The sequence below is a fragment of the Poecilia mexicana genome, unplaced genomic scaffold (assembly GCF_051168715.1).
Source record: "Poecilia mexicana isolate PSO_F unplaced genomic scaffold, ASM5116871v1 scaffold_11, whole genome shotgun sequence".
NCBI lineage: Eukaryota > Metazoa > Chordata > Actinopteri > Cyprinodontiformes > Poeciliidae > Poecilia > Poecilia mexicana.
The window spans coordinates 8,245,308-8,272,106 of NW_028263380.1; the positions used below are offsets into that span (position 1 = coordinate 8,245,308).

Genomic DNA, 26,799 nt, shown 5'->3' on the forward strand with positions numbered 1-26,799 from the left:
CAATTTCTTCTTTAGATAATCATTTTATATCAGCATGTACTGTGTTGTTCAAAGTTTAAAGCAGTTTGTGTCTTTCAAAAATTTGACTTGGGTTGTATATCAATGACTCCTATCATTTGACTCTCTCAGCCATCACATGCGGCCACCCTGGAAATCCTACATTTGGCACAACCCAAGGAACCCAGTTCAACTTAAATGACGTTGTGCATTTTGTCTGCAATACTGGATATGTTCTGCACGGGGCTGTTAAATCTACATGCCAGGCCAATGGACAGTGGAACAGTGCCCTACCACGGTGTAAAAGTAAGTGGCAAGAAGATCGCCTGTGCGTTTATTTACTGATTTCAGCAGAATTGTATGGATATGAAATATTTACAAAAAGTTGACGATGTTCTTATTTTGCTTCTGATAAACAGTTTAATATGTTAGAAAACATTGTTTTTTTTTCCATTCCTTTGAAAATATGCATTCATGGAGAAGAGTTTTTTCAATGTACAGCATCTTTAAAAAATATTCATATTGCTTGAACGTTGCCAGATTTTGTCAGTAATGTGAAAAAATGGAGGGTGTATTTGTTTTCATCCCCCTACTCTCATTCCAAGGAATTGCCAGAAGTCACATATCTACTAAATATAGACCAGAAGACGGATATCCCAAATGTGTGTAATTGCAGCTACTCTTGTTAAAAGAATATTAGTGAAACAACATCATAAAGAAACAAGGAACACAGCAGGGATAAAGTTCTGGAGACGCTTAAAATAGGGTTAGATTATGCAACAGTATCCCATGCTTTGAACACCTCCTGGATCATGTCAACCCCAATGCAGAAACACCACGATGAGACATGGCAGTGGTAGCATCATTTCGTTTGGATGTTTTTCCAGCAAGGACAGAGAAGCTTGTTTGTTTATTTGTTGAATAGGACCATGTACAGGAGCATTACTCTCAAGGGAAAATATGCCTGGTACCACATGTTCGCTCTCAGAGCTAATTTCCATCTGCAGTCCTTGATGCACAAACACATGTATCGCACAAGAACAGTACTAAAAAAAAAAAAACACACCACACACAAATCAATGAGAAGATGGATGGACGTAAATACAAAGCAACCCTTTAATCTGTTACAAAACTTGAAAGTTGCACTTCAGAGGCTCTTCATTCAATCTGACTGAGTTTGAGCTGTTGTGTCAACAAAAATCTCTTACAAATGCACAAAGCCAGTAAACACATACCCCTAAAAATTTGCAGCTCCAACAGTAATGAAAGACTGTTGAACCAAGTTTATTTCCCAGGGGCTAACGACAAATGCAACATTTAAAAGTATCGAAAATGTTCCTCCTCTTAGCAAATTCCATTTTATTTTGTGTTTCTGTTTTTGACACAAAAGTACAAATATAACCACACTTTAGTATGAGGTTGTTGTTTTAAAAAATGTAAAAAAAAAAAAAAAAAAAAAAGGAAATCGTATGAATACCTTTGCATTGCAACATATCATTAAAGAAACGGCTTCTTACACACCTTAGCTGAGCGTTGGTATAATGTTGGCCCTTCATCTGAAGGAGGAATCAGATTAAGAAAAATGTCTAAATTCCACAGAGTTGCTCGTGGACTTAACATTTTCTTTTTATATTTTCACACATTTGTGTGGGTGAGTGCTAAATTACCTAACAAAATGTGTGAAGCCATATCTTCTTTGACCATAGGTGACCTTAATCATAGAGAGTGTGGAAATGAAGCAAAGAAGCACCCTGGGGAGAAGGAATTTAACGGACTTAACATTTAGGGGAAGCTCAAATGAAAAATTAAAGAAGAGTCCAGTTTATTTAATTACATCGGCCTCAGTCAAATGGTCCGTGGAGGTTCCACATAATATTTCCAGTTGACTTTTTTTTTCCTCTCTCAGCCTCACTACCTCTTCATCCCCTAAGGCAAACATGCGTGTCAGTGAAACAGTGTTAGTTAATAGCCATGCAGAGACAAATCCAAAGACAATCACCAGATCCTTTAGGATGCATAAAAGACAGCAGTCTGTGGTGACCTGCATTTTGGGTTTTTGCTCAGAATTACAATTATTCAGCTCTGCTTCGCATGAGTCGGGCAAAGACTCTTAATTTGGCAGCGTTTTTGCAACAAGTAATGTATCTCTGCTCCCGTGTCTGTGGATAAGTCGTTTTCTATCTGAAGGCTTTGTGACAGGAACCGACAGGGGCTGCTTGCAAAGTCGGGCCCTAAATGTGACAAGCGGTGACGGAAAACGTGTCTGATTGACTTCCTGAGTTTGTTTTAAATGAGACAAAAAGGGATTTAGTGTCTTTTCAATACTTTGCTGGAGTGATGGGAAGGTTACAAGTCTTGCAGGCATCCGTCATTTTTTCCCCCTGTTTTTTCTTTCTTTCTTTTTTTTGTAAGAAGAGTTCATTTTCCTGCTGCATACATTTCCTTCCAGACATGCGTAATAGAATCTCTTCACTTTAGCAGTGACGTCATATTAGCATCAGCCTTGTTTCAGCCCAAATGCTTATTCTCAGGCACATTTTATGTGAAAACTGTGTGTGTTCCTCTACGTGTGTGTGTGGATGGATGGATGGGAACGGCATTTTTGATGTCTATTATCCTCACTTTTGATGTGAAGACATAAGCAGCTTACAAGTCTTTTTGTCAGTCAGATTTATTACATTAATTACAGCCATAGTGACACATTTGTTAAAGTGTGGCCCTCGCTTTTTCTTCCTGAGCAGCAAAACTGTGCTGGCATCCGCTTCATCCATCTCACTCTTAGTCTCTCAGCTTTGAGTGGGAGAAAAACAAATGGGAAGCAGAAAACGTTAGTAAACAAATGCCGTCGTGAAGACCGAGGAACAAAGCAGATATGTCAGCAATAAAGTTGGGGAGAAGTTTAAAACAGTAGTAGATTACTAAACAATATCCCATTTTTTAAAGCATTTCACAGAACGGTACTCGGTTCATCATTCGAAAAAATTGAAAGAGCAGCACAACTGCACAGGTGGTTGAATCTGTCAACGGGAAGGCTGTTAGGCATGGACTACACAAATGACAAGAATGTAGGAGATGCAGCACATATTTCAAAGAAGGTGCTCGGGTCAAATGAGACCAAAATGAACATGTCTGGCCAAAATGTCAAATACTTGTGAAGAAATTCACCTTTTCACACCTGCTTATACTGCCACCACTGTGTTTGTGGGAGCATTATGCTATGACGGTGCTTTTCTTTGCAAAGCATAGAGGAGTTGGTAATAGTTGATGGATAAAAAGGAAGAAACTCAATATAAAGCTATCCTGGAAGAAATTTAAAAGCTAGTGTTACAGGAAAAAGCCCAGAATTGCGTTGGGATGATGTAGATCAAAGTATCTCTGTGTTGGAACGGCTCATTGAAAGTCTAGACCGAAATCCTGTGGAAAATATTTGGCAAGAGTTGAAAACTCCTCTACAGATATTCTCTTTCCAAGCTAATCCTAGACATCATTACCAAACCATAATTTAATGGTGCAAATTAAAAAATAATAATAATAATAATATGCAAAACTGGTAGAATAAAGGGTTGCACCAGTTTCTTGGCACTAAACAGTATTGGCCAATATTTTTTTTTTACTTTTTGTTGATAGGTTATTAATATCAGCCCAAATGTTTGCATCGTCACATCCTTTGTGGAGATATACCCCAAAGAACTACAGATGTAATGAACTCTACAGTTCAGCTTTAAGCTATAAAATCTATAGGCTTTTATATATTTGTACTTGTGGTTTGGTGTGAGCAAGAATGCTGAGAGGAAATAATGCTACACTTCGGATGCGTCACCTACCGAGGGAAGAGAGGTTGACGAGGGTTTCCCACCTTTGATTTGAACTGAAATAAATTACCTCTTCTACTTCCCTTCTCACCTTCCTTCTTTGTTTTCCTTTTATAACTTTCCTTCTTCCTCACACGCTGGGGCCACACAGAAATTTACCAGGAGGTCAGTCAGTTTAGACAGCCGTTGGAACCCTTTTCAACACACCACGCACTAAGCACGTTTAATGAAAGCCAAGTTTCCAAGCTTAGAATGCCCCTCTCTGAAACCGCTCCGCGGCTTCAAAGACACTTTGTAGAGTTATTATGCAGTAAGTTGTAAATGATGGCACCACAGGTCAGCACTCTTCTGGGAGGAATACATTATAAAAGATATTTGGGGGGTTATTTAGCATAGCTGGACAGCTTGGGAGCATGAAAATGAGCAAGCTTTTACACACATTAGAATACAGTAGGTTCATTTTGGCTGGAGCAAAAACACATTTATCGGAGTGCGGTTGGCAAGGCAAGCTGGGCTGTAATAGCTGCAGGCAAACTCTGAGTGTGTTTTGGAAGCCATTAGGGTGTTAGCATCACTCTATACATCTAGGTATAGGCTAAATGGCAACTCTGACTTTGCTGACTTTACTGAGATAATGGCTGACGAAATGTATGCATGACTTGGTGATTGTTATCGTTACTGGTTAGCACTCTGTTAGAATATTAGCTTATTGCATTCCTTATAATTTGATTCACATTTCCTTCCTCAACTACCTGTGAGGTCTCCATCCATCTCTGTCGCTGTCTCTCAGCCAAAGAGACTACCAATTGTAAGGGAATGCCACAGCGTTCAGTCTATATAATTTATTAGTTTATCTAACAGGGATAATGTTTTTATAGTTATCCCTGAAAACTTTGTAAAATCAGATTTTTAAATGCGGTTTTTAAACAAATCTTGCTCCTAAGAATTTTCATTTTTCTCTCTCTGTCTCCGTTTCCTCTGCCCCATTAATGCCGGCAGTTGTAAACTGCACAGAGCCCGGCCATGTAGAGTACAGCATTAGGCAGGTATTATCCAGCGGGCCCCATCGGTACAGCTTCCAGACCGCGGTGACGTACCGCTGTAACCCTGGCTATTATCTTCTGGGAACCAGCTCCATCTCCTGCCAAGGGGACGGCACCTGGGACCGCTCCTTACCCAAATGCCTGTGTGAGTAACGGAAACAGTTGGTTTCTTTTAAGTACTTTGTAAAATGTGGTTTAATTAAAAAAATATGTATATTTATACTAGAGATGCACGGATTTGTGGTTTTTCCATTTATTAACTGTAGTTAACAGGGTTTAACATTTGTGTTTCTAGCAGCAATCTATTTAACACTTGTTTGCTTCCTTCTCTACTTTGATTGGTCAGTGGTTCTTTGCGACCGTCCCAGCATGCCTCCTTACGCGCAGATCTCAGGAGACCGTCGAACAGTGGGCTCGGTCATCCGCTACAGCTGCATGGGCCAGCGTGGCATCGTCGGAAACACCACGAGAATGTGTCAGCTGGACGGGCAGTGGAGCGGCTCGCCACCGCACTGCTCTGGTATGGGGAACCAGTCACCTGTCAATTTGTGTCTGTCTGTGTTCAACCAAATGTCATTTTACGAAGGACTAAAACTTCACACTCAAAATCTTCTCAAATAAGAGTCTGGAACAAGCAGAACTATTACCGTGTCATGACTGAGCCCTCATCCTCTGTCAATTCTTGATTTAACGCTTTATTAATTCAGTTGGGATATCAGCTCCGTTTATATAGACGCCCTCACAGAGCATGACCAACGAATGAAGACTTTGAGTGGCATCTGGTGGTAGGATATTTACGAAATAGTTGGACCAAAGATGGAATTACCCGTCTGCTCCGCAGGCCTCAAGGGCAAGCTGAGTCCCCTCTATAAACTCGTTTTAATTTGCTCTCATTAGACTGAGGAACATCAATGCCGGGTTATGAAGCTGTATAAAAACACAGGCCCCCATACTCCTATACCCCAACAACAATTCCTCCAGGGCTCCAGCGAGTTGCACGTTAAACGGCCCACACATCCCCCATATGTGCAAATGCACAGTCACACAGATGGGACAGAAAAGTGAACAAACACAGACGGTATCAAAGAGCTATAAAGTCGTTCGCTTAGGCACACAAGCTGTGTGACAGTAAAGTAGCACTCTGAGAGTTCAATGTCATTATGTGTGATGTTCTCTGATGTTCTCTCAATGGACAGGTATTATGTTCATATTTATTTGCATGGCCATCTTTACTACTGTCCCATGTGAACGTATTCATGCATTTTGAACTTTTTCACATTTTTGGTATGTTGCCTGCAAACTTGTAAAACATTTACTTTATTGAAGTTTTAAGGGAGTTACTAAACACAAAGTAGTGGATAATTATGAAACTGAAGAAAACCGGTATGTGGGTTTCAAAAATTTCTAAATATAAAGTCTGAAAAGTGCTGCATGTACTTGAATTCACCAAGCAACATTGCGCAAAACTGCCTTTTGCTGAACGTCGCATCTTATGGAATTTTTATGAAGGAGGTTTCCAAATTTACCATCTTTTTTTACCTTTTAAGGTGATGGATTGAACACTTTGTAGAAAATTACTTTCTAGTGCATCCAGAAAGTATTTACACCTCTTACCTTTATCCAGATTTTATGCTACAGGAATACTCCACGTTGTATTAAATTAATCTATTTCCACCAAATTCTATACAAACTTTTGAGATTTTGTGAATTTTGTGAAAAATAGAAGACACAAAAAAAATGCATCTGTCTATATATAAGGTGGCACAGTTGACAGTGCAGCTCCCAGCAGAAACACTAAGCATGAAATCAAAGGAATTGTCTGCAGACCTCAGAGAGGATTGTCTTGTGGAACTAATCAAGGGAATTGCGTCGAAAAATGAAAGTGCTGTGAATGTGTTCTGGATGCACTGTAAAGTTTGGAATCTTGTATAATAACCATCCCTGAGTAATAGAATAAATAAACTTAAATAGCAAAGTTAAAATTCTTTAGGATATAGAAAGCCATCATTGTCTCATTGGATCTTTATGGTATCAGACACTAGTTCTATCATTGTCTTTATTGCACAATTATGTACCAGTCAGCAGAATTCATTTCTGATGTAAGCTCATTATAACAAACGTCATATGTATGTGATTTTTTTTTTTTTTTTTTTTTTTGCTTTGTCCTTGCAGGGGAATCAAATGGTCTGTGTGGAGATCCAGGCGTACCTGTCCACGGCATTCGTCTTGGAGATGAATTTACCGTGAGCAGTGTTGTACGTTTCAGCTGCGAACCTGGTTACGTCCTAAAGGGGTCACCAGAGAGAACATGTTTTTCCAACGGTACCTGGATGGGAACACAACCGGAGTGTCATGGTAAGACATTTGTATTGTATTTGTCAAGGTTTTTCCACTTTGCAGTTACTTGAACTTCCGGTGCTTTGCTATGGCCACGAGCTTCGATCGTGAGGTGATATTCTGGAAACATCCACAGGGAAACACATTTGAAGACCCACAATCTTACAGAAGCATTACATATTCTGCCTTAGGATTTACTGTCAGAGGAACAAGGGCATCAACGGTGATTAATGATTTTGGGGTAAACCAGCATTTTAACGTTATTTTAAAAATGCGGGCAAATTATATGAGGATGTGTAAAAAGGCATTTGTTTTGTTTAGGAATAATTTTACATGCACATTTGTCTCACTCAAAAGTGATTGCTTTAATATAAACTTTTCCTTTAATTACCCATGTAAAATTTTTGCAACATGTCCAAGTGATGTCAGGTTTAGTGTAAGGGAACATCTAAAATTAAAATTAAATTGGTTATTTCTGTGCATATGTGTGAACAATTTAAATGAAATTCAGTGGATAAACAAACTGAAAGCAAGTTTTTCTTTACAAATTAATGAACTACACAGCAGTTAATGCCTTGCGAGATCAAAAAGTTTATTGCGGAGCTTTGCATTATTTTTTATGAAGACACAAGAAAAATATTTGTCTGACATGGGGCCTTCCCACAATCATCTGCTGTTTTATAGACCGTGTCCGGTGAAGCTCTCGACAACCCTCTGTACTCCTTCACCCCGCACCTCTACCCCCATCCTGGAGCACAACTGCCCCTTGCTTCTCTCTGTGTGTTATGCTCAATAGCCTAGGTTGCCCACCTGTTCTCAGTTGGCAGGGACTTCAAGGGCCAGGCTACATCTGGTCATTATGGGAGGGCGATGCCCCTGGGGTTCTGATGGCCTGGGGCAAACTGGAGACTGTAATGAACACAACTATCGCTTGCGGCTGGACAGACACCAAGGGATTTTCTGCGTAAAAGAGTGTGTCCATCAAAGGAGAGTTACTTACAAAGGAGGATGCACAAAAATGTGATTGTGTCAGGAGTGGACAGATTGAAAACAAACAAGGAAAAAAAACTGATCAGGAAGGTTTTCAGACTAAATTTGGAGCTAACTGAGAATAAATGGCATTGAGAAACATCTTTGTTGAATAATAAAGACATTATAACAAATCAACTATGACAAGTCAACTTTTGTCACAATTATGTGAATGGCTTTAGGCCATTATCTTGATAAGAAAAAAGACTTCTTTCTTTTTAATATGTTAGCATCAGTACCTTTAGCATTTGCCTTCAGAATTTGTTCTTTCATCTTGGTTGTTCTTGTCTTCTGCTCTTCTATTTTTCTCAACAGTAATTTCCTGTGGAAACCCAGGAACTCCACGAAATGCCCAGATCCTTGTTCACGACGGACTGACTTTTTCCAGATCCATCACTTACAGCTGCAGGGAAGGGTACTACTCTACTGGACTGCTTACCCGACACTGCACTGTGAATGGGACCTGGACGGGCAACATGCCAGAGTGCTCAGGTAATTGACAGCCCAAAGATGCACAGTCACAGTGACTTCGTCTTTGTGCTTATCCATACAGATTGAAAGAATTATGCCCTGTTTTGCATAATAACTTTGCTACTTAGGTCTTTGTTCAAATGCATGTATATTGCATTTGAACAGAACAGATCTCTGCAGGTCTCTGTTCAAATGCTAACTTGTCAAGTTAGCAGCGTATCTAAACTAGCACCAGAGTTAATCTGTTGGAAAAGCCTCTCTCACAAAAACTGTTTCTATCATTAACATTTCTGTCATCAGCATTTCAACCACAGAAAAATCCCTCCTGTGGAGAAAATCTTATTAAAAGTAGTGTTTTGAGTTGTCTTTAGATGGTAGAGCGCTGAAAAACATGCCGAGATAATGGACCCACCCAACCAACGAAGTCGTTTGTAGATTTGTATTATTTTATATTGTAGGCAACTTTTTAAGAGACACGTTTCATTAAATATGTGGAAGTATGAACGCACAGGGATCTCTTTTGTTTTAATGCATTGAAAATCCCCAAATCCTTTGTTAGAATATTTATGTTAATAATCTTAAGCGACAGTGGGTTGTAAAACTATTCTACAACCTTGTTGTGAAGTCACAACCACAAACCTTAGAATATCTTAATGGATATTTTGTGCAAGGCCAACACATAATAAGAAGTAATAGAAGTAAAAGAAAAAATGTCATGCTTTTTATTTTTAAAGAAAATCTGAAAAGTGTTCAAATCATTATGTATTGAGCACCATGTCAATACTTTGCAGAACTATCTTGTGCACTGTCATCATGGTTTCAAGACTTTGAGATGTGTCTCTATCAGCTTTACACATCTTGGAGATTTCTTTGTCAAATAGCTCAAACATAAGACTGGATTAAAAATTCCTGTGAACAGCAACATTGAAGAATTGCTGCATTTAGATTTCAGTGTGTTCTATGATTGGACCCACTCTCCTACATGGAGCAGCATCCAACAGGTGTTCTTTCTTTCAGGGCTCCCTTGTGTTTACCCCCTCTCTTTCTTCCAGTCAACTATGACAAGTTTCCCTGACTGATTCACATATTTATGTTCTTCTCGTCTTGGTAGGTTTGCAGTTGTGCCATGCCTTTTTTCCATTTTTCAAAAGACGGATTGGGCAATTCTCTGAGACGTGCAAAGCTTGAGAAATTGTGAATTTAGCCACTCATGTTTTTTTTTTTTTTTTTTTTTTACATTTCCTCTGACTTTTCTGGTGTGTTCCTTGGTATTTATTATGGCTATTATTCCCTAAAGTTGTCTAGGAAACCTTTGAGGTATTCTTAGAACACCAGTATTTATAGTGATATTGAATTATACACAATTAACTTTGATTTCTGATTATATGACTTCCAAAGGTAATTGGTTACACTTTATTTGATCATAGGGTGTGAGCCTAAAGGTTGCTGAATACCAATCTGAGACATATTTTCCAGACTTGTAGCCTATATATAAAAAGAAATGAATAACCCACTGAATCTGCAATTCACTGTGTATAAAAGAAATTACAGTTATAGAAAAAGGGAGCATTTGTTTCAGTGCATAAAAAAAAACAAATAGAAAAGAAGATGATGGTTATGGAAATTTCTAGCATAGGTGACAGTTTTAAGAATATGTGGTTCTCTGGCAGGAAACGCATCATGATCCTTTCGAAAGGCGTGACGTGACAGTTCATTATCAATACATCTCTGAAAAGGCACAGAACTGCTGTACAGAGCCAAGAGCCCCTAGTAAATAGAGGTCAGCCAATCTTCTCAGTGGAGAGGATTAAACCTTAAGCAGAACCACAATGGATTTCAAAGCTCAGAGTTTCATGATTGTGCAGTTACTTGTTACAACAGTGTGACAAAATATTTTTCTGCGTTTAAATGATCTCTGTGGATCCGAAAGCATTATTGAAAGTAAGGCAACCGTGAAGTGGTGAGGGGTCTGCGCTCTCCTCTGCTTTGACGATGCCGACGTAATGCGACTTAATTTTGCAGTTGGTGGACTTGCCACCATATTTGGATTGCATTGTTAAGCCAGGACAAAGCATGTCTGTGCAGTCTTTTGCACTTTATTGTTACTGCGTAGACAACCTTAGAAAGGCTTTGTGCTTGTTCTAAAAGCATCCTAACAGCCTGATAGACAATAAGTGCTTTCTGGTTCAAGGGAAAGCGCAACACTTCAAAGACGCTTAGTTTCCTTGTCCTACTTACTGGTTGTTCTTGAACATGTGGGATGTACACATTAACAATTCGCTGTTGTCCCAAGGCATCCGTCTCCTAGATGTCAAGTCCCCTGTGTGTTTTTTTTTCTTTGTAGACATTTACCAATAAAGCTGAGTTGCACTACATTTCACTAACACAGTGGAATCCTCACTGGTGTTACTTTTTGACTCAGTTTTTCCTGCAGTGTGATGTAACACATTCAAGAAAAGCTGTGGGGGGGTTTGCAGCAGCTCCATGGAGCAAATGTAAAGTTACATGTTTACAAGATTTAGTACAACATGCTGCTTTTGATGTATAGCATGAATAATACCTGAAGAACAGGCATTTCCTAAAATAAAGTACTAACTGTTGGTTAAGACACGCAGACATTGTTCGGTGTTAGCTTCTTTAGTTGAACTTTTTGGGGAAATTTTATTAAGTAATTATTTAACTTTGCAACTCCATTATTGCATAATTATTAATACCGGTATTTCACATAAGTAATTTCCTGATAAGATAAGCACAGACATATTTGTGTCTCAGAATCATCCTCTGTAGATAACAGAAACTCTGAAAATAAACTCCTCCAACCAGATGTTTTTACCGATTTTTTTTTTTATTTAAAAGAAATGCATACATCAAACTATCCTGCTTTCCTTCCATCCTTGCATCTACTTTTTCTTTCTACAAATCTTTTCCCTCCCTACAGTTTGTCCTTCCTTCAGCCCTTCCTTGTTTTTGCAAGTTTCCTATTTGACGAGTGAACAGTAAAAAAAAAAAACCTGCTGTAAACGAAGCAATAAAATATATGATCGGCATAATGTGTCATAGATGCAGTGAGATTGAAAGATGCAGAAAAAGACGTGTTATATTTTGCTTTAAGTTTTTACCTGTTCGTTTTCTATTGTTTTGTCGCCACAGTAATCAACTGTGGCGATCCCGGAGTGCCAGCCAATGGAGTTAGATTTGGGAATGATTTCACCTACAACCGAACCGTCGCTTTCCAGTGTTCTCCTGGATACACCATGGATGCTGACAGAGCCTCTTCTCTCATCTGCACCAAGGATCGGACCTGGAATGGCACCAAGCCGCTCTGTAAAGGTAGATTAGTGTTCTATAACATGAACAAAATGGGTGGTTTCTTTCTTGTTTCCATTCTGTTTAGGTTTTCCTTTTTTTCGCTGCTTTACCCAACAAGATGGACTACATTCGAAAAATATATACATTTTTAAAACTCTTTTCCTTCTTGCAGCAATTGTTTGTGGTCCACCACCGCTCATCCCAAACGGACAGGTTGTGGGTTCAGACCTGACCTGGGGCTCGAGCATAAGTTACTCCTGCAACCAAGGCTATCAGCTGTCCCTGCCCACTGTGTTAACATGTCAGGGCAACGGCAACTGGAGCGGCGAGAAACCACAGTGTTTCCGTAAGTGGCACCCCACTGAAATACTTTACATATTATGATTAGCTTCTGAGATTGTCGTCCTCATCTATGCATGTTCATATCCTGCAGGATGTGTCTTACCCTCTTGAGAATCTAATTAAAACCCAACATGTGTTGCAGGTCACCTAATGTTATGTCTCTCTCCCCTCCGTCTCCCCCCATTGCTTTGTTACAGCTGTATTCTGTGGAGACCCAGGAATGCCAGATCAAGGCAGAAGGGAGGACCGCGGTTTCACCTATCTTTCATCTGTCTCGTTCTCTTGCAATCCTCCCCTCATCTTGGTTGGCTCGGCCAGGAGGTACTGCCAGTACGATGGCACTTGGAGCGGCACACAGCCCTCCTGCATAGGTAAACTAACACAGTTGTGGGTCCAAATGATGCACGTCATAAAAGAATGCGAGTGTTGTAAATATCATTTTGTTGTAGTTATAACTGTGTTACAACACAGTTATACTACAACACAGTTATCCAACAGTTATAACAGCACCTTCACAATTTTTTTATGTGGCTGTATTTATATCTACATATAAAAATCTGCTTCTTAGTCCCTCAAAAGTATTTTTGAAATCTCCATCCCAGGTTGAATATTTTACCCAAATCAACTAGTAGTTAAAGATCTTGGGTACTATGTATTTTTGTAGCAATAGCATTTTTTTTTTTTTTTTTACATCTTTCGAACTTGTTTTGCACACACCAGAACAAGCGGTGTGGCCTATTCAAACTCTTTTTCTAAACTGGAGTGAGATACAGTGGCATGGATGAATTAAACAAGTCAGGAATACTCAAAAACCCTAAAATATAGCAGCTATGCATTATCTTCTGAAAGGAGACAAGTTCTTTTTACAGCTCTCTACTTGAAACTTCAGGGAGGAATTTTATCTCCATTCTCCCACTCAAAATCGATCAGCTTAAAAAAAAATAAAAAATTTCTGTAAACTGTCGGCCCAAGCAAGTATTGGATGGAATTGAATGCCATTGCTTTTACCTGCACATATATGGAGTGGTTGAAAAATGGTTCTGAAATACGACTCAACAACATGGTGTTATTAGAGCTGTACCATAAAAGACGTCTGCAATTATGATGCCATAAAACACGTCTAAGCACCTTTTAACAGGGACAAATAATGCTTACTGCATATAAAAAACACTTAAGAAGTACTGCCTAATGGTAACAATCAAGTTGAAGATGAAATTCAAAGAACTTTCCCTCCTTTAATCATGCAGTAGTGCTTATCCCAACAGTTTGGATATTATAACATAAGTTACCTAAATTTTACAACCACCATTAAATTTGTTGCGCGACAGTTTTAATGTGGCATATTTTGAAAACTCAGCAGGAAAAAAATAACTTCCTGCAAAGCTTCTAGATTATAACTCCATCAAGTCAAATTGCATTATGTCTTTTTACCTTAGCTTATCTTGAGGTAATGTTTTGCTTCCAAAAATAATGTATCAAATAGTAAAATATTCAGATTTTTTCTCAACTGCACAAAACAAATAAAAATAAAAACAATAGGAATCCTTTCTGCTTAACAGGCCTGGGAGTTTAAATATCAAAATTAATTTGTGGGGTTTACTGTTTAAGATATACCCTTCAAATTTGATATCATCACGTAAGAAAAAATTGAAAAACAGAAGAAAAAACAGTACCGACTACTGGGGTTGAACTCGAGCCTCCCATGACCTTGCATCCATAAGCGTGCATGATGGACGGATGGATGGACGGATGGATGTCAAATGGGTGAGCTCACTATAGTTTTTTTTTTTTTTTTTGTTTGTTTTGTTTTTTTTTTTCAGATCCGAGTCACACAACCTGTGGTGACCCTGGCATCCCACTCTTTGGAAATCAGAACAACAGCCAAGGCTACCAGGTGTGAAAATGTTGTCACACAGGAAATTGAGTTTATATTTTGAACCAAAAAAATCCAATTAAATTTTAAAAGGTCATTTTTTCCCCCCTTCCTTTGTACTACAGTCTATGCTTCCCCTTTGTTTTGTAATGTAAGCTGTTTTTGTCAGCTTGGACTGCGAGGGTGAAGAGGGTGAAGAATGATTAATGCAGTATTGATGGTATAAGAAAACACATTGTCCCTCCAGGCCTGCCGTAGACGCCATCAGGAGCCCGGAATATTTTTGCAGAACGAACTTTCTGATCATTTAGAAACATGACAGAAACTGTTAAAGGGATGCCAATTTTCATCTGCCAAGATGTAAAATGGTCATCAACAAAACTCTTTACCTGACAGTCTAGTGATGCAACCAGCCTTTAGTGGGTTTTTAATAATTGACATAGTGAGTTTTCAGATTTGTCCATAGAAATATTCTAAAAAGTCCACTGTGTGCTTTTGCATTCATTCTTCCTTACTGTGAAATCACAAAATAAAATCCGGTTCAACCGATTGCAAAAAAAAGTATGCAAATTCATATAATCCTTTTTTCCTATGCTTTCTGCTACAGATTGGCAGCACTGTGTTCTTTAACTGCAGAAAGGGCTACCTACTGCAGGGCTCTATTTCGCGCACATGTCTGCCCAACCTGACCTGGAGTGGATTTCAGCCCGAGTGCATCTGTAAGCACGCAACCACTTGCTCTGAAAACGAAACGCAAAACACATCTAGCAATATTTAACCGTGAATTAATATGCCCTCCATTCAAGCATTTCTCACAACCTGCTGCCTACATGTTGCATTTATGCTATTTTTAGTGCTTTCTTTTTTGTTCCCTTTGAAATTGGATTCCCCTCTCTCCCTCTCCAGCCCACCACTGCAGCCAGCCAGAGCTACCTGCTCAGTCTGATGTTCGAGCCATTGAACTGCCATCCCTTGGCTACACACTGATCTATACATGTCAGCCTGGCTTCTACTTGGCTGGGGGTTCAGAACACAGAACCTGCAGGTCCGACGGTAGCTGGTCAGGGAAACCACCACTGTGTGCAGGTACGGACATGGTTGTGTTACGTCTGTAAAACAGTATGGAGACGTACTTGATTAAATAATTGAAAACATGGGTGCAGTTTTCACTATTTACTCCAAGGTGGCAATAAAGTGCTGGTGTATAAGCTGTTTACTGACAGAAGAAGAGGCGTTTGTAGCTGTGGAGGAAAACAGCAGATGTCTGCTCCCTGTATTTTGTTTTAAAAGCAACTGTCATTGTTTTCCTCCTGCTTGTGATCTGAACTGTTCTTGTCTTTTATTAGCTGTGTTTGGTGCCACCATCTGACTGGGAGTATTATAGTTCCTACCGGCACATATTGTCAGTTAACCTTAAAATGCCTATAAGATCTTAGTTGGTAGGGTTCACTCCCTGGACAAAATTTATGCATGCTTGCCACGTTTTTTTAAACTTTTATTTAAGCTTTTTTCCCTACAGCTGTGGATTCTGCATTAAGGTAAAGCTGGTAAACTTTGCTGACAAAGTATCAAAATCATTGAAGTGATTTAAACGTTTTTTTTTTCTTCTTCTAAAAATTGGACAGTCTTTAACAAAAAATTCTAAACATCAACATGATCCATTTTTAAGTTGTATAATCCATCGTTTGTCTGTTTACACTACTTCATTCATTGGGGAAAAAAATCAAAACAAATCTCTATATAATGTTCTGACACTTTTGAAAAATTGAAAGTGTAGAACTGACCAGTCTAATTAGTTTCAAAAATAAAAAAAAGGTTTACTGATAACCAAAGTGATTTATTTTTTATTTTTTTTGCTTTTCTTGATTGAACTATACTGAACCAGCATTTCACAGCATCCTTCTGCCTCTGATGTCCATGTGGCCTAATGGGTTCTGACTAATGCAGGGTTGTGGCTCTGTGTACTAATATGTTTGAAATGAGCACACTGACAAGTGTTAATATTTTCTATAAACTTGGAACCTCTTAAATCGGTATACCTTCTGAAGTAAATGCAATATATATTTTTTTCACAGTCGGCCTTAAAGAAATGAGGAGCAAACTCATGCCAACAAATCTGACAGACTATATTGCAAATGTGGTGCGGTGATTGAAAGATTTTATTTATTGATGCAGAAAATCCTTTAACAGCTCTTTTTGAGACTCTCATTAAAAAAAATAATAATAAGGAACCGGCACGCTTTAATGAGTTCATGTTAGAATTGTGAATTTAAACATGTATAAGTAGTGACCCATAAACATGAATTGATAGCTTTAAGCTGTGTGAGCTGGATTTATAACTAGTTTTTTTTTTTTATGACGGGTGAACTTATACAAAATTGATTGTGACGCCAGACAATATAGAAACAATCCTGCTAAAATGAATAAAATGCCCAAATATCTGCATTTGTACTACGCATTTGACTGATGGCTTGTTTTTAGTTTCTGTATACTTGGAAGATTCACCGAGTTTTATACATATATATGTGTGTATATATATATATATATCTTCAGTTATCCTTATGCTAACTGGACATAATGACAAAACCGGGGGAGTCTAATGTGAATGAATAGCGCTGTTGCTCAATTTGTATTCTGAGACACATGTCAGAGTAGGATGATCCATCCATCATGCTATTATAGATTGCTTGAAGCCCAACACCCTTACGCTGATAAACGAATCTACAAGCTTTGAAAGATTAGCAAAGGTGCAAAACCTGATTAGGCCAATGCTTCTTATTGATCTGGTTGAGTAGATGTACGTCTTACAAATGGCACGACTTCCCTAACAAGTTCTAGCAGGCTAATAGACTGCTATCAGGACTCTCCAAAGCATCAAGTTAAATGCATATGAAAGGAGAGAAAAAAAAAAGAGTAATCAACACACAATTATCTAGGGTAGCAAAATACTAATGGTTGAAGAAGAATGATATAACGGAGGTAGATAGTCATGAGATGGATTCCTTGTGAAGTTGTTAGTGAAATATCCAGGGTTGGGGACATTTTTTAAGACTGGACCATAAAGAGTAAAGGCAAGGTAGAGAACTGGTCATTGCACATATAGGACATAAACATAGCCTGTGGGCACAATGATGGAAAGGCAGCTCAAAAGACCTGGCAGCTAATAAAGTTAAAGCATGGGAGCATTATTTTGTATTTATATTTATGTGCATCTCAGTGGCTGTTTACAGATGTAAAATGTCATCGGAATAGCCGTCTTTGGTTGCGGTTGTGAGTAAAAGCCTTTTTCCTTCTGTTTATCAGTGTGGGTGTATGTTTACTACAGTGATGTGGTCTTGCGGTCCCTTGTGAGCTTTAAGGCATTATTAAAGTGCCTCCATTGAAGCTGTGAAACTGTCTATCTGATTTAGCCAAAACCCTGTGGGGGGTACTCGAGTTTCTTTTTGACACGAGACGAGCCCCGTCAGAAGCAGCCTTCACTCTGGCCACCAAAGGTGTTATTACTTGTCAGCTGGAGATGCGGGTATTGTTGCCTTTTAGATCTATATTTCAAGTAAAGTTTATAAAAATATCAACTTTACGTGAACCTTTTTAACCTAAAATAAATCCACCTCTTTGTCCTCGTATAAGCTCAGATTTTCAGGCTGTACAGAACCTATAATTAGTGTTGATTATGTCGGAGCTTTTCTCAGTAAATATATTACAAATATTTCTGTTGACATGGGAGAAAGAAAAAGTTAGTCAATAACTTATTCAATTCAGTAAAACCTTGTTTATCACCTAGGGGTTACTTGAAGGCACAAGGAAGCAGTCCAAACATATGCACAATAATTTTAGAACATTAATTCAGATGCAATTACGAAATTAATATCAAAAGCAGCGAACAAACAATAATCACCAAGGGATGAGGCAGTGATTAGTGAATTGACTATTTGTACATTATCTGTATATTTAAACAGTAACACATTATGACGAGTAACAGTAAAAGCAGTAAATGCAGTAAAGACTCATGATGTTCAGAAAAATGACCTATTCTTGATTCTCTGGTGGCCTCAGCCTTGTGTGATGAAGTAGGATGACAGATGGAACAAGTATTAAACACTGAAGAAAGTTAAATTCAAAAAAGGCATAGAAGGCTTGTACAGAGCTTCAGGGATGGGTTTCTCCCCTCAAGCAGCTACATCCCAGTCTTTGATTTGAAGTTGTTGGATGCACCGGTCTAAAGCATTCTGCCAAAAGGCCCTAGAACAATGGAGAGAAACATTTTATATCTGTCTGACAAAGCAATGGAGAAGCCTGGCTGCATTGTGTCAAATGAAAAGTTTGCTCCAGACGGATTATTACACAGGGTCACTTTTGAAATTTGGGATAGACCCTTAAACTCCAATGAAGGTAATCCTAATGTGTCAGCATACCAAGACATTTTGGATTAACTCCGGCTGCTCACCTTGTGGGAGCAGTTTGGAAATGGCCTCTACATGTTCCTACAAGACGGTCCATCAGTGCTCTTGCTCATCCTTGTCCATAAGGGCATGGATGAACAAGTCTGATGAATGGTTTGCACAGAGTACATTTCCTGGTGTCCATCACGTGATATAGCATGCAACTCAGATGGCCATACCATCACATTTTCATCGGCTGGTTTGGGGTATTTCTGACCTTTGATCTAATAAGTCAAGTTTTCTTGGAACAGCATAAAAAGTACGTATACATTGAGCACCAGAAGGCACTTGGCTAAGAGCAAATTTACTAAGGAAACCTTGGATCGCTGTCAAAACTGTTTTCAGTTTCACTTACTCTAAATTACACGGTACACCATGAGATTTGGCTCATTTAAAGTTTTGTCTTTTGTGTGTGCGTTTATGCTTTTAGCTGATAATCGGCCAAGTGGTAGAATCCCAGTGGGCACCGTACAGGAGCCTCCATCTAAACTGCCAGGTGAGACAATTAAAGGTAGTCAGTTGTTTAATTCATTAAGATAATATTTAAATATATATAGGCTTATAATATGCTCAGTTTCTCTCCATTTAAGACTCCAAAAATGTCAGCTAACTCTTGTTGTTTACTGACACGTTTCATTCAGTTCCCGGTGGTGTGTTTGCTAAAAACTCCCTCTGGAGGGGTTCCTATGAGTACCTGGGAAAGAAGCAGCCAGCCATGCTTAGCATCACTGCCTTTGAACCTTTTAGCAACCGAGTTAATGGGACACTGATCGACCACAGCGGGGTTGAGCTTAAATTAGCAGGTAAGTACCTGCTAATTTCTAAAGAAGCATTACAAAAAGGTTCTCTGTGAAATTAATGTTGCAGTTTTAGCCAAATAGCTAATCTTTTTTTATTATTAATATTATTGTAAAGGCAGATCCTTTTTCTTAAATAATTGTCTTCTCCATCTGTGTGGGTTTTTTTTTTTTCTTTTTCCCTGCAGGAACGTATAAGAGGGAGGAAGCTCAGCTGCTTCTACAAGTTCACCAGATCAGAGGTCCTGTGGAGATCTTTGTGAACAAGTTTAAAATAGACAACTGGGCCCTGGACGGACATGTAAGTGCAAGCCTGAAGTAGGCTTCATTACAACATCTTCCTTTGTCTCTGTAAAGATGTTACATCTTACACTTAAACACACATCTTCATAGTGAGCCGCGCGCAAAGCATACATCCACACTAACCTTGTCTCTCTAGGGAGATGGAGGGCCCACTGAGAGTTTTCTCTTTAATTAAAATGTCAGTTAAATCATTGCTCGGTAATCAGGACTTGACAGACCCCCTCACTCCTCTCTGCCGTATTACCCCCCAACCCCAGGCACCTACACACACACACACACGCACACACACACCCCCCACACACACACACACACACACACCCACACACACACACGCACACATGCATGCACACACACACACACACACGCACACTTCTGATTTAATTAAAAAAAAAAAAAAAAAAAAAAAAAACAGGTCACAGTACATGTGAATCCGAGTGCCTTTATGTGCTACTTTACGAGATGCGCACAGAAGTGTTTTAAGTTTTTTTTTTTCTAATTCGGAGTGTTTCTCTTGTGCGGATCTCTTGTTTGTGTGCCATGCAAAGGAGTGTGTTTGTTTGTGATCTTGAGCAGGAAAACGGCACATGAAGTGCCAGCCATAGCAGTCCCTCTCAGCTCTTTTTGACACAATGTTTCATTTTCTGCATGCACCAAGTGCTGACACTTTGATGGTGCTCCCCTTTGTACAGCTACGACGTGACACATAAAATGTCTCTTCTCCATTCCTTTCTCACTAGGTGTCCTACATCTCCTCGTCCAATGCTTTTGTGTACCAGGGATTTGTCAGAGGAAAAGGCTTTGGCCAATTTGGTCTCCAAAGATTGGGTGAGTGAACTTTCCTCTTGGCTACAGAAGCCTGTGAAAGGCGGGTTCTGAAGAGAAGACCACTTCTGCATCTGTTGCTTTATCAGCAGCAAATAAAATCCGCTCATACAATGTTTGTGTAAGGTTTACATACCGTACACTCACCATCAGAAATGTTTTGAATTTCAGGCCTTTTATTTGAAGCCTTTTCCTTTTAGATGGGGAATTTCCACATATTGTCAAAACATATATGGCTAAATATATTTCTACATGAGTACTAATGTCTATTTTTATATCCACACATTAGTCTTGCAAAGTTCTCTTTTTTGCAGAATTGCTTTTAAGCATATTTAATAATATCGAGTATGTGTGAGATTGAGGGCATTGCTGGTTAATGTTAGCCAAATGTATCCACTCCAAATCCAGTAGGGATGTGTAGTTGTAACCCTTAGCTATGCAAGTTTAAATTGAGAAATCGATGAGTTTAGTTGAATTTGAGGCAATCCTCTTTCTTCAGGGATCCATCCAGCAACCCATATGCACTAGCAACACCTCAGCATGAGTCTACCACCACCATGTTTTACAGAGATTTTAGGTTTGAAGCCACAACTTGACCACTCCAAATATTTTTCTTATCACTATTACAGTTCTTCGTCTTGTTTAAACGTTTCCCTAGAAAGCTGTTGCATGGTCCCTGTGGAGAGTTGGGGATTTAAGTTCATATTTAAGATTTGCTCAAATTTAAGTGCTACTTTGTAGGTTGGCACCTTTTCAGTCCAGGGTGATGTAAAACATGCTTCACTGTGGATATGTAGTTTCTGACAAATCCCAGTTCATGATAGGATTTAGCATTGTGGTGATTCCTGGGCGTTTTCTAACATCCTAACCAATGGTCTTTCCATTTCTGGGTCTTATGTTTACATTTGGTGTTCCTGCAAAACAAGGCAGGCAGGTATTATGCTTCTGGAACAGCACTTTTTTCAAGTCTATTGAATATGTATGTATTATTCTTAAACAAATCAAGTCTGGTCAAAGACACAAATCAGTTTGAATGGGCTTTACCAATTATACCAAGAAGAGTGTTCAAGTTTTCAGTCAGATTTACCCCAGAGGCATGTTGATAGGGGTGTATGTTGGTTATTGGAGGGAACTGCAGACCAGCTGGGATTTAAATGCTTCAAAACATTTCTTGCTGATGAGGGAAAACTTAGTGAACTTTAAGGCAAAGAAGGCTTTTAGTCATGACATTTGCTCCAAAAAGCCCAAAGTTTTGTTCAAAACTGCATTACATCACACTTCCTACATTAAAAAGACATCCATTCATTTGACTTTTGTGTATACCAATATGGAAGGATCTTGAGAATACATTCCTAGTCCACCCCCGTTGCGTGTTTGCATGTGTGTAGGCAGAGACGAGCGGTACGTTGGTGCGTGGCACGATTGTGTGCGGTGCTAACACAGATGAAGTGTTTGTATGCTCTGTGGAAAGTGGCTGTGAGAATCTCCTGTAATAAGGAAGTTGCCTGAGCAGCAGGTGCGTCCTCCCGCCCCCTGTTGCAGCACACGTATTAAGCAAACAGCCCCGTATTATTGCAGGCGGCCGTGGCTGATGCCAGGGTATTCATCTGTATGAGCATGGTGTGTACACGAAAAACACCAGATGTGTGTCTGGAAGGTGGGTTAGACATCTTGGAAGTAATCCCGCTTAATTTGACGACACTTTGTGCTTTCTTTTAACTCGGTGGCGGCGCGACGGCGAAAGCGGTTTCTCTGCTCGAGTGTGTTTGTGCATCTGTTTGTGTGTGTGTTTCCCCGCGCTCATGCAGCGGGGGTTGATTGGCAAACGCCACCAAAACCCCCCTAATTCAATTCCTTCTTGTTTGTCACCCGCCCTTTATTGGAGCTTTTTGGCACTCTGTGGCGAACAGGTGGGCTTGTCACTCGTCCACTGTTGCTTTTGCAGACACACAACTTTAGAAATTAGATGACACATCTGAAATGAGTTAATAGCTGCCGGCCTTTGATGCCAGTAATTAAAAGTCATTGTTGGGATAATGGAATTTGACTTTCCCCCGGGGGAGGGGGGCGAAATGAAATTAACACATAGAAGTGAACATGAAGAAAAGTACATAAATCAGGTTTACTGCTATAGTTTATTGCGTGTAAATGCAGTGCTCCTGGTAACACTCTTCAGCCGCTAAAAGTTATTTTAATTTATTTTCATGTGTAAGTGCTTATTATATCACCGGTCAATCTTGGTAGAAGATGAGAAAAATTGCTTAAGTTCTATTAAAGGATTGATTTGGTAAAAATGTATTCTTGTTTTTTTTTCTGCAGAGAGTTTAGATCCCAGTAGAGCCAACCCTGGCTACAACTTTGCCTCCAACAGCAGTTCAGTGGCAGCTGCCATTCTAGTGCCTTTTATAGCAATGATCATTGCAGGCTTCGCTCTTTATCTCTATAAACACAGGTAAGACTGAGATGCTTTTTTCTTTTTTTCCCCCTAATTTTATCTCTAATTTCAATTTCATTTAGGATACAGTTTGAGGGTTCATCCTGCTTTACATCTAAACCACTAAATGGTGTATGGCTTTTACTTGTACTATTATCAAGTCCAAGTAGCTCTTCACACTACACATTCACACATCACTACACACTGCTTGCATATGTTAAACAAGGAACATTCTGAAACCACAAATTATCAGCCATAAATTGAAACTGTAAAGTGGATCTTGATTAAGTGGAAAGAAAAAAGCTACGTACAGCAGTTTTCAAAATGTTTGATGAATAAAACACTTGGCTTGTATTTGTATTTACCCCCTTTTTCTCTGAGATCTACGAGTAAAATCCATTGGAACTAATTGTCTACAAAAGTCAACTAATTAAAAAAAATAAAGTTCTCCTGTGTTGAACATAGTCTCATTAAAATCCAGCTGTTCTGTTGAGGCCTCAAAGGTGAGTTAGAGAACAATAGTTAGCAAACAGCATGAAAAACACCAAGGAACACATGAAGACGGATCAGGGATAAAATAGTGGGGGGAAAAAAAGTAGAATTTCTGGGCAGACAACTAGTGCATTAATCAAAGAAGCTGCCAAGAGGCCCACAGTAAATCTGGAGGAGCTGCAGAAATCCACTGCACAGCTGGGAGCACCTGTCAACTAAACAACTGTTCAACAAATCCTTTTTTGTTTTGTTTTTTCCCGTTGAAAAGTAAAGAAGTCTTGGGGAAACAAGCACACATGTGGATGGAATCCAATTGTGGATTTAAGTTCTTCGTATCAAGACCTGAAAATTAAGGTTCCATCGATCGAGTCCAACCGAATTATTATTTTTTTTTTAGCAATTTTCTAAAAATGAATTGGCAAAAAAAACAAACTCCAGATGTGAAAATCATGGTCCACATGTATTGCAAAAGATTTGAAGATGTAATTACAGTGGAAGGTTGTTCCACAAAGTATTGATTGAAGGAGTCTGAATAAAAGTGCATGCCATACTTTCCATATTTTTATTTGTGAACAATTTTCAAAGAAAATAGTTATTTTTCGTCCCATTTTCTATTATGCTAGCTGAGGCGGCACATGTGTGTGTTTTCGTGGCTCTGTGTTTATTTCAGAGTACATTAACTTAATGTCATTATAATCAGTAGAATAAGGCACATTAGTAAATCAACATGATCTTTACGGTGAGAAAGAGGGAAGACGTAATGAGAGTCAAGTTGTAACTCTCCCACTTTGGATGCGCCGATACAAACAAATTTTAAAAGTCACAACAGCAAAAAATCTGCAACATGTCAAAGAGCTTTTAATGCTTCATAAGGAATAAAACTCTCCTGATGTTTTTTTTTTTTTTTTACGTGTTTTAGAAGAAGACCCAAAGTTCCCTTCAACGGTTACGTGGGCCACGAGAACACAAACGGTCGGGCTACATTCGAGAACCCCATGTACGACCGCAACATCCAACCCACTGACATCATGGCCAACGAGACAGAGTTCACAGTCAGCACAGTGTGCACCGCTGTATAGCAACACCATCCTTCAGAGGTAAGAATCTGGAAGACTTCACTTTAACTCACCGCTTTTCTAAACACAGAACAATATTCTAATTATGAGGTTTGTTTATATTCAGTGCATATAGTCTGTGCTTTCAGATTAACACTGATATCTTATCTGTTTTCTGTTACATCCATGTTCATTGTCCTCCATCATTCTGGTTATGTTTCTTTTTCTCTCTTTTTTCTATTTTGTGTGGATTCTTTTTTTTTTTTTCTTTAAATTTTTATCTGATCGCTCATCCGTATTTTCCACAACAAACATCTTCTTACACGCTCATCTTGTTCGCTGCAACATTCAATCAGTCGAAGGAAGGAAAGGTGCGCCACAACCTCCGCTGGCTGCCGGCAGAGGACACCTGTAATTCCTTGTGCAGATGGCGAGAAAAAGATCATTTTATTTGCTGAAATACCTTCAAGTAACATCTCCAGTCGAGGAGCCTCGCACCTGCAGGAAACAAGAAAAAAAAGAGACTAATACGAGAGCAACAACTTTTTTTTCTTTTTTTTTTTTTAATCAAAAAGGTCAACGTGAAACGGCTCTCTGTAACTTTACATGGTTTCTTGATCATGTTCCATATTCTAAGGAAAAAGCTTCCATCTGAACCTGCAGCTGGCAGGAGTACTGCTGGAGGCAAAGCTGTGATGACTTTTCTCACCGCCCTTCGCCTAAACCCAAAGGGAAGTTTGTGTAAGTCATAAAATGTACCTGTAGCTTACAAAAAAAAAAAAAAAAAAAAACTCTGTGCACTGTGTGGTGGGCAGCCACGTGTCGGTCGGTCGGTCGGTGTGATGCTAAGAGAAACTCTCTGAACTGTTGAAATTCATCCGTTCCGTTTTCACTTTGTATTTTGTTTTCACTGTTTGTTTTTTCTGCGTTTCTTTCTTGTGTTTTATGCTGCCAGCTTTCTCAGATGAGTAATTGGGAACGCCGTTATCTGTCAGATCTCTGCTATTTGAGGCTGTCAAAAGGTTCCATGGAAAGGCTGCAGGTTTAAAGACGTAGTTTTCAATTCCATGTCGAAAACATACTCTTATCACTATTTTGTGTGCTTTTCCTCCTATTTTTCTTTTCCTGCGGCTGAAGAAAAGGTTAAAAGGTTGCTAGGTGATTGGAATAAACAGTAGAGAGTAGAGCGCCTGTGTGACTGCTATAGGAGGACAGAGTGCCTGTGTTGCGTAGATGTCTACGCATTTGTGGTTTTAACCAAAAACGTAATGGTTTTATTTGTTTTGATAGCATTTCATTTGGTTTTAGGAAGGCTAACGATCAGAAAGCAACGGTGCATAAATCTAACCCATCAAGTGAAGGTAGAGTGAAACAAAAGAACTGAGAATCTAATGTTCAGTCAACAGCAGCATTTACTTTTCTATTTTTAGTTTGTTCCTGGTTCAAACACATTTATATTACAATGTTGTGTCTGAAGACTCATTAGGTGTCAAACAAGCTGAAGTTATCTTGAGAAGTCAAAGATGATCCCTCTCTCAAATGGGGGACAGAATGTGTAATGCATTTCCATGGACATAAGTCTTTTAGGGACATTACATCTTTCATTTTTCACTCACATCCACATCTCAGGGCGAAGCTGCAGCATCAACTCATGGCTCATTCTGCTATGAATAGTGGATTTCAGAAGTACAAAAACAATACTTCCACCTTTTTTCTTTAAAGCCAAGACCAGAATCAGATTATTTTCTGTCATAAATTTGGCGCTACTTGTGTTTATGAATAAAGGGACAGTTTTTAGGCAAAATTCTGGGGAAAATGTGTTGGCATTATTAGCTCATTTATCTGTAGTAAGTTTTTACAGAAGTGAGGAAACTATTAGCACAGTAAGTAGCTAAGAGCTAGTAAAAAGGGAGCCCTATTTGGCTGATTTTGGCAACTTAAAATTTTTTTATATCCATTGCATATAGCACATTATTAGCAGATATCAAAAAGCTACACTTTCACAAATGTCACTGCACAAGAGCTTTGAGAGTTGAAGAACTTCCTTTATGCTGAACTAATGTTGTACTGCGACACGCTGCTGGCTGTACTGATCCATTTCATCAGCTACGACTGGTCAGCCTGCTGTACCATGAGGGCAGTAAACTTTTGGATTATTCAACAGGCTGTCGTTTCTCCAAAGGCATGAAGGTGGTATGCTTATATGTTCTGTTTGGAAATTACCCTGTGGACTCACAGCCA

The 26,799-nt window shown here is 39.1% G+C and overlaps 1 protein-coding gene and 1 long non-coding RNA gene across 3 annotated transcripts in view; one reads left to right on the top strand and one right to left on the bottom strand.

The window, feature by feature from the left end:
- Window positions 1–23,258, top strand: part of csmd2 (CUB and Sushi multiple domains 2) — a 108,435-nt gene extending 85,177 nt beyond the window's left edge. Inside the window, exons 46-61 of the mRNA XM_014985606.2 lie at window positions 130–303; window positions 4,809–4,997; window positions 5,199–5,372; window positions 7,025–7,207; window positions 8,534–8,710; window positions 11,840–12,019; window positions 12,171–12,344; window positions 12,538–12,711; window positions 14,161–14,234; window positions 14,821–14,932; window positions 15,120–15,299; window positions 19,086–19,151; window positions 19,297–19,458; window positions 19,641–19,753; window positions 20,493–20,580; window positions 22,897–23,258. Coding sequence (XP_014841092.2) covers window positions 130–303; window positions 4,809–4,997; window positions 5,199–5,372; window positions 7,025–7,207; window positions 8,534–8,710; window positions 11,840–12,019; window positions 12,171–12,344; window positions 12,538–12,711; window positions 14,161–14,234; window positions 14,821–14,932; window positions 15,120–15,299; window positions 19,086–19,151; window positions 19,297–19,458; window positions 19,641–19,753; window positions 20,493–20,580; window positions 22,897–23,033 — 2,357 coding nt within the window. The 3' untranslated portion in view covers window positions 23,034–23,258. The remainder of the gene's footprint in view (window positions 1–129; window positions 304–4,808; window positions 4,998–5,198; window positions 5,373–7,024; window positions 7,208–8,533; window positions 8,711–11,839; window positions 12,020–12,170; window positions 12,345–12,537; window positions 12,712–14,160; window positions 14,235–14,820; window positions 14,933–15,119; window positions 15,300–19,085; window positions 19,152–19,296; window positions 19,459–19,640; window positions 19,754–20,492; window positions 20,581–22,896) is intronic.
- Window positions 609–8,615, bottom strand: LOC148156395 (uncharacterized). Of its 2 annotated transcripts, XR_015764614.1 has the most exons (4): window positions 8,458–8,615; window positions 8,000–8,149; window positions 7,061–7,178; window positions 609–2,787 (listed from the first exon to the last, which is right to left on the bottom strand). It is a non-coding gene; the product is annotated as an uncharacterized LOC148156395 (long non-coding RNA). The 2 variants fall into 2 exon arrangements; XR_015764613.1 differs by lacking the exon at window positions 609–2,787 and having other exon boundaries at window positions 6,891–7,178.
- Window positions 23,259–26,799: the final 3,541 nt, after the last annotated feature.